The sequence below is a fragment of the Dysidea avara genome, chromosome 4 (assembly GCF_963678975.1).
Source record: "Dysidea avara chromosome 4, odDysAvar1.4, whole genome shotgun sequence".
Classification (NCBI taxonomy): Eukaryota; Metazoa; Porifera; class Demospongiae; order Dictyoceratida; family Dysideidae; genus Dysidea; species Dysidea avara.
Genome location: NC_089275.1, coordinates 32,995,116 through 33,007,166, shown reverse-complemented (window position 1 = coordinate 33,007,166; position 12,051 = coordinate 32,995,116). Strand labels below are relative to the sequence as shown.

At 35.9% G+C, this 12,051-nt stretch overlaps 1 protein-coding gene across 2 annotated transcripts; it reads left to right on the top strand.

Moving 5' to 3' along the window:
- Positions 1-97: 97 nt before the first annotated feature.
- On the top strand, positions 98-7,136 carry LOC136254742 (uncharacterized). 2 transcript variants are annotated; one of them, XM_066047485.1, is made up of 7 exons: positions 98-282; positions 557-605; positions 3,089-4,393; positions 5,226-5,306; positions 5,366-5,415; positions 5,466-5,914; positions 6,890-7,136. In XM_066047485.1, exons 1-7 carry the CDS (start codon positions 250-252, stop codon positions 6,963-6,965), a joined length of 2,043 nt encoding a protein of 680 aa, XP_065903557.1. In that variant the 5' UTR covers positions 98-249; the 3' UTR covers positions 6,966-7,136. The 2 variants fall into 2 exon arrangements, with proteins under 2 accessions (XP_065903557.1, XP_065903558.1); XM_066047486.1 differs by lacking the exon at positions 5,226-5,306 and having other exon boundaries at positions 106-282.
- The last annotated feature ends 4,915 nt before the right edge of the window (positions 7,137-12,051 follow it).

Sequence of the window (12,051 nt, the reverse complement as noted above, 5' to 3'; positions counted from 1 at the left end):
GTGTGATATGCTAACGTTTTTAGTATGTAATGCATGCAGATCTGTTTCATACCTTCTAGTGTAGCAACTCAGTATGCTATGCATACAATTTTGGTATGAAATGCACTCAGGCTTTTTAACAGTGTGCGGGCGGTGACGGAAAACAAGGAGTATAATAATGCATGATGGCCCTATAGTACCGGTACTGTATTCAAGAACACCCGCTGCCGTTGGCGTGTCGTGATTATTTTGTCTGGGATTGCGACGGTGATGGCTTCTACTCCAGGATCGAGCATTTCCTCGGTTAGTGTTATATAGCCATACCCCAGTATGTAGCTAGCTAGCGTTCAAAAGTTTTAGCCAGGCCTATTATTTTTATCGTATAGCTACCGGCTATGATGAATCATCTTGCGACTGATGATTCTTGCACACATGCAATAGCTAGCTATACATTCAGTAGCTACACAATAAACATTATAGTTCCGGGTCTAGTGGCCTGGACTATAGCTATAAGATAGCATAAAGTAGATACAGTACGCACGTAGCTAGCTGCTAATTATGACTATCTCTTACACAGGTGATCATCATGAGTTTGATTGTGCTATGTTCGTTACAGCTGCAATACAGTGAGTAGCTATGCATATTATACAGCCATGCATTGTACTGTTAAACTGGTGTTACTTCCTTCAATCACAAGCAACATTTACTTTCACCAACAAAATTAATGAGGGTAGCACATCTGTTTAGCAAATGACAAAAATGTCAAACTATATTATATATAGGGTGATCTTGGCTTGACAGTTCTCAATTCAAAAGTGTGGATCAGACGCTGTTAATTTGCACAGTGGTCATTTGTCTCGTAATATATCAGCATTCTGGTATAATGGACTGTTCCTTCTTCATGCAGCTTCTCAGTTATCAGCTCTACATCTTCAAGTTTGCTAAATGACGTAACAACAAATATGATATTGTTCCTACATGGTGGAATAGATAAAACAACTTCATTTCTCAGCCCAAATAAATATGAAATCAGTCTCTATCCGGAGAGAAGTGGTAGCTGTAGTAACTAGCATGTTGAGGGTAAAAGGTTTCTTAATTCTCCTGTAATTTTGATGTCAATTACCCACAAGTTATCATTTCATTTGACATGACCAAAGCTATTATGCAGCTAAGTCAATAGAGGATATGTACGTATTATTATTTGAACAAAAAATGATCAATTTAATAAGATTAGTGGCATGCTCAAGAATTTTTGACATTGAATAACTATTGTAAATCCCATACAAAAGTACTGGTAACAAATGCAGCTTGAACTATAACTCTCCACATGAACTACAGAAGGGGCTCCTCCTTTCAGTTACACTGTTACACACATAAAGGAATCTATGTATATCTCTGGAGAAACTCTCTACCTTTTGTAATTTGCACATTTCATGCATACCCACAAAACATTGTGACGTAATAAAATGTGTTTCAAGGTAAGAGAAAAATTATGATATTTGAGGATATCCTATCCACATTATTATAAACCAGCTATCACTGATAGGTATTGCTACTTCATCACTAAATACTTTAATAAAATTAAACATATAGATGTTAACTATTACAGACACTTTTAAAGTAGGTAATATCCCTATATATAATGTACACTTTAGGAATTATAAGTTTATTGACATACATTGGTTTCAGTATAACTGAAGAGAAAATTTTCCTGTTATTCAATAGAGTATAGGTACAAGGTCTAAAATGATTCACACATATTAGGACATAACAATAATATGGTGTGCTAGCAGACATCTAGCTAACCATACATAGCAACAATATTATTGGTGTATTGTATACAGAGGATGTTGATGTATACCTATCTATTCATCATAACTATTGTGTCATATTGAGTTGATTTGAAATCATAATTGTTTTGATTGTACCTTCACCACCTAGTCATGCATAGCCTCACCAGGGGTTATCACGTTGGTGTATGTACTTGGTTGTATGTGACCTGGTCCTAGTAATAGATAGTGTAATAATAATAATTTAATGCTCATATCATATAATTAATAGACCTATAGCTAGCTATGTAATATATTTTACAGCAAAGTACCTTGCACAGGCTTTGCCTTCAGTGTTCACCCTCAAGTGCCTAACTGGTAAAGCAGAAAGCAAATTGTCTATGCACTTGAAGCCATGTCAAAAAACTTATTAAAATCCTTTTAGTTTATTAAAAGTTGTGTATGATTTTAATTCTAATAATGAATTACACACTGAATACATTTCTCTATAGTACTGTAACATAAGTTAGATGAGTATATGCAGTGAATTGCTGGCTTGTCACCAGATTTCAGAATTGTTAAAGTATCAACTTCAAGAGATTTACTAGATTAAGGGATTCATTGATGTGAGTAAGGGAATCTGCAGAAGTATGAATATAACTAGGTCAAGTTCACTGGTGACTGACAAGATAACTGATTCACTATGCACATTTGGTTATAGGGAATTAGCAAGTACGTATAAGGAATTAGCTAGTTAGGTCACATTTAGGAAATTAGCTGGTGTAAGGACTAGTTAGAGAATTCACTGGATAGCTAGGTTACAATAGGTTAATAAATTCAACTTATAATTACATTTCTGTGGTGTTGACATAAAATTATAGATGGGATCATACAACATGGTAGTGCAGTATGGTAGGAATCAACTTTTATTCATGAAGTGGCAGTTTGGGGTAAGCCATAACATGCTTAATGCCTAACCTAAGTGAATTCCTATATATAAAATCATGAAATTATTTTTATTTACTGACTAACTGATGTGTTCAGCCAAGCACAACTTGGCTATACTTAATATTACAGGCCTGATTTCTTCACTGTTTGTCTAGCCTTGTGGCTGTGGTTAGAAAGACAGACCAATAATAGAGTTTTGATAATTCAATATTGGAGCTTCTGTAATGATGTTCTTGCTTTAACATTTTGGCAGGTTCCCTACATTTTGGCCCAGGGGGATCCTGCTACAGTAGCCATCTTATTGCTTGTGTGTATGCAAACAGTAGCTAGATAAATTTTCAAAGCTACAGTACATACAATGCCTTATGGTGCTTACATTATGCATACTGTAGGTTCTGGTACTCATGATTATTACTTTGGGTTTTTCAACACTAAGTCAATGACATCACCAGAAGAAATATCCATCCTAGTAATTACACCTGAATCACAATCAGTGTACTATTCAATTGAAGCTCCAGGAGAAGAATACTATACTAATGGTACCATCACTAGTAGCGAGCAGATAAGTGTTAATCTTCCTACTGCTTTGACAACATCATCACATGATGATCGAGATAAGGGAATTCACCTGATGACCAGTAGTGATAAAGTAACTGTCATTGGCCAAAGCTTCTTTTCTAATAGTGGTGACACATTTCTTGGTCTAGCTGCTACAAATGTATGTGATGGTGGATGTGTGTATTATGGGATATCTGTACCAAGAAACACACTTTTTAATAAAACACATAATAGCTCTATTTTAGTAGTTGGTACAAAGGATAACACAATGATGAAGTTGACAGTCACACAACCAGTCACCATTAGTGTTAGTGACTCTACAGTTGATCTCACTGCTGGTATGCAGTACTCTTTTGTCATCAACAGGCTTCAAACTGTGTTGATTGGATCAGTTGATGATTTGACCGGAACTAAAATTGTTACTGATAAACCAGTATCTGTGTTGAGTGGTCATCAGTGTGGTAATGTACCAGTAAATGTTGATTATTGTGATCACCTAATAGAACAAGTTCCACCCACCACATTATGGGGTAGAGTGTATTATACTGCACCATTAGCCACCAGAAGGTCATATACTATTAAAGTAGTGGCAGCATACAACTCCACTGTTGTTGATATTTACTGTAGCAATACAAGAGTGTCTTATAATGTAAATGAAGGAGATTCTGTTACCTATACTGTATTAAACAGAGAATACTGTTCTGTGCATTCAGACAAAAGGCTACTAGTTGTTCAGTTCAGTCATGGACAAGATGATGATAACATTAATGGTGATCCAATGATGACACTAGTACCAGCTACAAATCAGTATAATAACAGATTTAAGTCATCTACGCTTCAAGGTCAATCAGCTGCAGATTTCACACACTATATTAGCATCATAGTGTTAGCACAGTGTTATCAACCTGACATGATCTACATGATATCAGGAGGAGTGAACAGGTCACTAGACACACACCAATGGGTACCAATTATGGTCAATGATGTTATTGAAGCTTATAGTGTCCATTTAAATATTCAAGAAGGTGTGATTGAAGTGTTCCATAGCAATCCAAGTCCTTGTTTAGCCACAATACTTTATGGTTTTGATGACCACCATGCCTATGGTCATCCTGGAGGAATGTATTTAAAATTTGCAGGTAATGTACATTACAAGTACTAATGTATCTCATGACAACAGGTGTGTAAAAATAAAATGAATGATAATATTTATACAGTACTGCACACATACACAGACAAGAGCAAGATAAATCATACGTTAGTGAAGTGTTCCAATCAGCACAATCTCATGCCAAAAATGTTCATTGGGAACACTTGCTGTACTCACATCCTTTGTATGTAGCTAGTCTATAGTGCAGCAGCTAATGTTGCTGCTCACATCATTCACAACTTCAGTGCTGGTCACTATAAAGTGTTAATATCAATAACAACATAGAAACCATGGTTTTACCTAGTCTCGCATGGCCAGACCACTTTTTTATTCTTTTTCATTTGGTCGGGGGAAAAAGGGTCTGGTCCAGATCGAATACCCGCACTTGTTCTCAAAATCCCGGTTGTGGCCGGGATTAATTCTACACATGCGTTTCAATGTATTCTCGAAGTATGCTTGAATGGACATTAAGTCTGCCATTGACTAGGTAATTGAAAAGATAGGATTCCGACCATTCAGTGACGAACAGGCACGCTACAATTTTGTAATGTTTGTATTGATTGTAGTAAGCGCGCATAGAATAAATCCCGGCCACAACTGACCAAATGAAAAAGAAAAAAAAGCAGTCTGGCTACGGGAGACTAGACATGCATGTGTATATGAGTCAATGTTAGACAAATGTGGCACCAACAAAATTAATAGTTTTAATTTTTAATATAAAAGCAATCCAGACTTTGGGTGAAAGGAAGTGGTTTGTAGAAATTAAATTCATCTATCAACAGCACAGGCACTTCTGCTAATCTGACTAACCTTCTCTCTAGTGTGGAAATACTCAATCTACATCATAACTTTTGTCATCAGTGGACTTGTAATTACCAGCGAAACTGTTACTGCAACCACATGTAGGATTTGCTTAATTGTTGTGGTGCCATCTTTAATGTTACATGTATTTTTCTTGCAGCCTTATTTCAATTACGACTCGACCTTATTGAAGGTTGTGTTGGATGGACAGTAAGTGTACCTGATTGGTGTAATAGCCATGATTGTACATGTTTTGATAGGGAGATAATCAAAAAAGGAAACTGCTTGACATTAAATTATTTGTAATGGAAAACATTAAGCAGAAATGTTTCTGTGAATTCAACATTGTTAATGCAGCATTTAGTTGTCGAGAATCAGTTGGAGACTTTAAGGAGACAGTTGTGTATAGAGCTAAAGTGCTATCAAATACCAATGCTGAGGATATTGTCAATGGAATAGATCACTGGGTAAAATCTGAAACATCAATAACTGTGGACCAAGTGACCCTACATGTTGATCCAAGTTGTCCATCAATGCTTGAGTCATTTGAGTCAAGGGACTGTGTTGTGATCAACCAGTCATCAAGTAGTGATGACCCACCAGTTGGAACAATTGTTGGAGCAGCAATAGGAGGAGTGATAGGAATTATAGTAATAGTAGCTGTGTTGCTAATCATCATGAGATGCAATAAAGAGAAGACTAAGCTATTGTAAGGATTTACTTTAATGAATTAGAAATGTATTGTTTTTGCTAACATAAACACTGTAATACACATTATTAGGCCTGCGTCAAATATTCCAGTAGAGATAACCATCAGTGATGATGAAAATAATGCATACATACATACAGTAACTGAAAGTGTGGTGTGTCCTCAGGCACACACAATCACAACATGGAAGACCATAATAAATAAGCTGGAGTGCTATGCCAGCATAATGGCTGGCATATTAAGTAGATATTTCAAAGTATGGAGCTTAATTCCATGAAAATATATCGGTACTCCCAAACAGAGCGGTCAAGGAAAACTGTAAACTGCAATAGAGCATTCAAATGTATTGTACATAACTCCTTAGATACTCTCTAATAGAACAGCCACTTTGTAGTGAAATACTCTAATAGAGCATTCACTGGTTAAAACATGTTCCATGATAATTGTAACAAATGTTGCTAATTTAGGAGCACAATGCAAGTATAATAGGAATACTGTAAGAGCATAATGGGTGAAAATTTTGGGAAATACCTGAAAGCATTTTGGGCAAAATTTTGAGCATATTTGACTCAGGCCTACGCGTTATTCTGAATCAACCCTTTCCTATGCAATCAAATTTGCAACAAAAGTATCTGTTATTTTATTTTATCTGATATACTATAGCTACATAGTTTATTTTCTTGCAATACTCTTTTAATTCAGCATCAACAATTATTAAAATAACTAACTATAGTGAGCTAAATATAGTACAGACATTAATGTATAATATCCCACATCACATTATTTTGTTGAAGTTGTTGCTCCATTACTATATTCTCATCTTTTTTTTTGATGCAACTATTGATGTTACTGTTACATTAACAGTTTTAAGATTGACATGTTTTGCATGTACATGTAGCTAGCTTATTAAATTTTGTAATGGTTTGTGCTGAGTATTTTACCTAGTTACATATGTATGTGTTTAAAATCTTACAGCCCCGGTGATCATGCATCAAGTCAGAGTGCAATACAAAATAATGGCAGACATGACGGTGACCATGACCATATATGAGCTATTATGCAAATCATTGGAGTAACTACATATCTAAACAGTTGTTAATGCTTAACTATACAATGTTTGTGTCAATTTGATTTACTGGCATATATTTTCATTTTTTTAAATGTATGTTATAGAATGCAGTTTGTTATTGTTTATTATTATTATTATTTTCATTTAAAACCACAGTATATAATTACTGGTACATTACAGTTGTTACTGAATCAATAAAGTTCTGTTGCTGGAGATTTACTTGATCTCTGGGAGCGCCAGAACCCTCCTTAACAGGTGAGCTGAACCAAGTATGGCAGATTTAAGAAATGGTGCCACGGGATGCTTACCAGGGAGTTCCTTCAAAATTTTCAGCAGGTTTTATTATTATTATTATTATTATTAGCACTTTACAGTGACCAGCACTGAAGGTCTGACAGCAACATGTGCTGCAGCCTTAGGATTACCTAACCTAATTTCAAAGACTTAGACCTAATGACTTGTTAAAATTCTTGTTTGCATACCATGACTATACTTGTTGATTTAAGAACTAATTTGATATGCTTACTAGTCTATGTACAGCTTACAGTTTAGGTGGTGAATTTCATGGTACAGTAGCTAGAACTTCCTGTGAAAAATTCAATTGAAATTTTCCATTCAGCTTTCGCTCACTTATTTTAGTCTGCAAAATCACTACTACTAAAGTTTTTCACTCTGTAGAGAGTGTAGTTACAAACAAGTCACCTTGTAGAGAATTCTGCTACAAGTCACTGTGTAGACAGTTCAGTTACAAACAATTCGCCCAGTAGAGATTCATCTACAAACAATTCAGCCTGTTGTCATCGATAAGACAGTTAGCTACAAACAAGTCAAGAGTTCAGCTTACACATGTCACCTGTAGAGAGTTCAGCTACATTTGAGTCACTCTGCAGAAAGTTTAGCTATAGCAATTCACCCTGTAGAGAGTGTAGTCACCCAATACAGAGTTCAGCTACAAGTTCAAGAGTTCAGCTACAACACGTCACCCTGTACAGAGTTCAGCTACATCAGAAGTCACTCTGCAGAGAATTTAGCTACTTTAGAAGTCATTTTGTAGAGAGTTCGGCTACATAATACAGCAAGTTACCTTTTAGAGAGTTCAGCTACAAACAAGTCAAGAGTTAAGCTGCAACATGTCACCCAAAGGAATTTTCAATTCACTGTGACTATTATTAGTCAACCATACTGTATAAAGTGATCGCATGAACTCTCTTCCTTGTGGAGAGTTTATCTACAAACAATTCACCCCGTAGAGAGTTCAGCAGCACACAGTATGTATATACAACAAGTTATCCTGTAGAAAGTTAGAAGTCAAGAGTTAAGATATATACAACATGTCACCTGTGGAGAGTTCAGTTATCTACACACAATTCACCCTGTAGAGAGTTCAGCTACAAAAAGTCCTCCTGTATATAGAGAGTTCATGATCAGCTACAAACTAAGTCACTTTGTAGAGAGTTCCACTACAAACAATTCACCCTGTAGAAATTCAGCTACAAGTCACACTGTAAAGTAAAATAGCTGTTTCACAGTTGTGTTAATTATACTGCACTCCCACATTGCAAACATATAATTGTTTTAAACTGAACCCCACAAGTAGCCAACTTTGCAAATGCTTCCTTCTTGAGTTATTACATCATGACAGTTGTGCAAATTCCACAAATCTACATAATGTGACCTAGTCTGACAAAACAGCTGCAGTCTAATAGCTTTTCCAGATATCTAAGTTTTAAGACTCATAACTTCTCATATCTTTAATGAATCTACTTGAAACTTTGCCACATTTTATTGTAAGGCTAACTAAAGTTTACCTTTTCATTATGTTGTGTCTAGTCATGCCAATTAGAAAGGCTGTATGTAAGTTAGACTGGTTTTGTCACACTGAGTCACATACCAGTAGTTTATGTAAATAGTTTGACCACAAAACCTTATAGTTTAAAACATGTGAGTTCTCTTTACTTCATCTAATCACACAAATTATAACTCTAGATTGGCAAACATAGCTAGGATGTGATATAAAGCATAGGTCTAAAATATGTCCTTCTTTAGTAGGCTCAGTAACTATTTGCTCTAATAAAAAGTCTTGGGATAGCAAAATTAATGATTCTCTAAATACTGCTGACAAATAAGATTCAGTTAGACAACCAGAAAACCAATCGATTCCTGTGGAGTTAAAATCACCCCCAAGAATGGGTATTGCATCAAGAAACATTTGTTGAATTTGTTGTATACATTCAAATAGTTCTTCCCAAATTGATATTGGATAATGAGGAGGACAGTAGAAGGACCCTAAAATTAGAATGGTTCTGTACATGTACTTGTTCCCACACTACTTCACATGGAGAATCCATTAACACTTGAATAGATGGAACATTTTTGTCAACTAATATGAACACTCCTCCACCATGACTGTTTCGGTCTTTCCTGTAGCATGATAGTCTTTTGGGAATACTTCTGAATTTGTAATTTCTTGATGCAAATGTGATTCTGTACCAACTAAGAAACATATACTATGTAGAACTAAGAATGCTTCTAGTTCAGCATGCTTATTTGTTACGCTGCAGAAGTTAATAATTGCAAGATTGTTGTAGCAAATTTTCATTTGGACTACTGGTAGATTTTACAGGTGAACTACCACAGTTTATGCCTATAGTGTTGTGACTAGGGATTGATTCTGTAGGGGTAAAATCATCAGGACAATAATTTCTTTAAACAGAATTTAGTCATTGGGAATCAGTGGAAGTAGTGTCCATAGTTTGAGATGGCTCAGGTTGAGCTGTACTTGTACTTGTAGTGTCAGAGGAAAGAGGAACAAGCTGGCTGAGTTGATTGAACTTTGAATTGGTGACTATGCCATGTGACTGATTATTGAAATAAATGTGAATTTTGATAGATTTGTGAGAATAGCCTTGTTGGATAAGCTTCCATCTTTCTTTAAGTAGTAAAGACTCAGTGTTTCTCTCTTCAGGGGTCATATCAGGCTTTGCAAGTATAGGAGGAGAAAGCTTACTTCTATCATACAGGACAGCTTGAGCATCTAGTGCACGGAGAAACTGTACTAAAAGTGGTCTTGGGTGTTGCTGACTTGGTTTGAATTTCCCTAGTCGGTGTAAATCTTTAATTGCTGAGCTTTCGATATTGGATACAGCTAAGAGGATGTTGTTAAGATCAGATTGTGATCTAGCAGGTTTAGATGTGTTTGGAGGACATTCTGCGATACCATAAAATACTACATTGCACTTCCTGTCAGATGACATATGGCAATACTGAGACTGAAAATCAGTCAAGAGCTACATGCCATAACACTTATACCATGACTTAACAACAGTACACTGGTAGCATATATAGCTAGCTATGTTGTTTGAAGAATAGCTCTTGCATGCTTAACTCAGTGTACTAGATGCCCCAGTAGATTTAAAGCATAGCCAATTTCTTTTTGATCCAAAGCTGTGAAAGAGAGCAACCTTCCAATAATAGGCTAGTATAAAATAAGATGTGATATCAAAGGTGCTGGCCAAGAAATGGCTGCAATGATATTGTAGTGTCAGCAAATTTGTTACAAGCCTATATTTTGGAAGCCACACTCTTTTTCACAGGTTGGCTGTTTTGAATTAGATTATTACCAAACAACTTAGTATAAATATGGCCATGTGCATTTGTACCCGAAACACCCTAATATAGCGCACACCATTACAGTCTGATTTTTTTGTACTCTGCCATTATCTTTAACTTTGTATATCCAACCTAAGTTACATTCCATACCATAGCTAAAACTCTGTGGCTAATCACGTTAATTAACCACAGGCTATTAACACTATTAAAGCACTATAAGTAGTAACCACTGTGTTGTACAGTGTGTGTGTGTGTGTGTGTGTATTCAAGTTTGCGGTGACTGCTATGTTTATGTGGGTCCATGCCAGGGTTGAAACCAGGTCGGGTCATCTGTACTTGTACAATATTTGAGTTTAACTTGGACCAGATTACATGTAAAATGTATTATTTTGTTGGATGATGTAGAAGTGTATTAGCACTCATCATAGCCTCGTCCCAGCTTTATTTGTGAGCCACATCCACTGATCACAATTATACATGGAGTCATGCCCATTTTGTGTATTGCAATGTGTAGGAATGCTCACACCATGCAATGGCTACCAATTATATCATTTATGAACAAAGTGACCTGCCTAATGTAGCCATACTACGAATGTTGGCTTTGGTATTTGCCATAATATGAGTTGTTGTCTATCTAATGTTGTTTAATTACTAAGGAAATATGAAAAGTTAGCACCTTTATGGTTTCCAGATAATATATGAACACATTGACCTTATTAAACAGGTGGTATTTGGTTGGTCACATTCAAGTTAGCTGGTGACTTTGTTGCATAAAGTGTCAATAGGTCATAGAGATCATCTTCCAAATTTTACCTACCGACACGAGCACACACACACACACCCACAAGCACACACACGCACACACACGCACACCCACAAGCACACACACACACACATGTACAAACACTGCTTGAAGGTTCTTAGTTTACTAATTTGTTAAGCTGCTTTACTGTAGTTGTGCCCAGTTATACTGATAGTAAAAAGTCAGTAACTTTAAGTATATGGAACATAATTGTTTTACTAAGTTTTAAACTCTCAGTAAACATCAGTGAATGCAGGTTTACTGAAAAGCTACTAAAATACCAAACAATTAACTGTTCCATATACTGGGGATATACCACTCTAGTAAACTAAGAAACTTCAAGCAGTGAAACAGGTTTTACTCTTGTTTCATTGTTAACAGATTGCTGAGTCTTGTCTTGGAGTTTTTGTGGTTGATGGCATTAATGAGACCAATCCTATTACCCTCAGGCTACAAGAAATGACTGCACACAATAAAGTGAGTAAGTAAGTGTTGTCTCAGTTACTTAGTGATGTAGTAGAAATACTTTATTGTGTTAAGAGTGCTATGTTTTTCTCTAGCCCAATAAAAACAACTGGTGCCAGAAATGAAGCTCTCAAGAAAGATAACTGTCATCATGGTAAAGACACCGTTACTGTATCAATTGTACGTAAATCA

Coding starts and splice junctions, on each gene's coding strand:
- LOC136254742 (XM_066047485.1), top strand. CDS start 250: ATGGCTTCTACTCCAGGATCGAGCATTTCCTCG. Junction 4,394..5,225: donor AATGTATTTAAAATTTGCAG/GTAATGTACATT, acceptor CCTTCTCTCTAG/TGTGGAAATACTCAATCTAC. Junction 5,307..5,365: donor AACTGTTACTGCAACCACAT/GTAGGATTTGCT, acceptor TTTTTCTTGCAG/CCTTATTTCAATTACGACTC.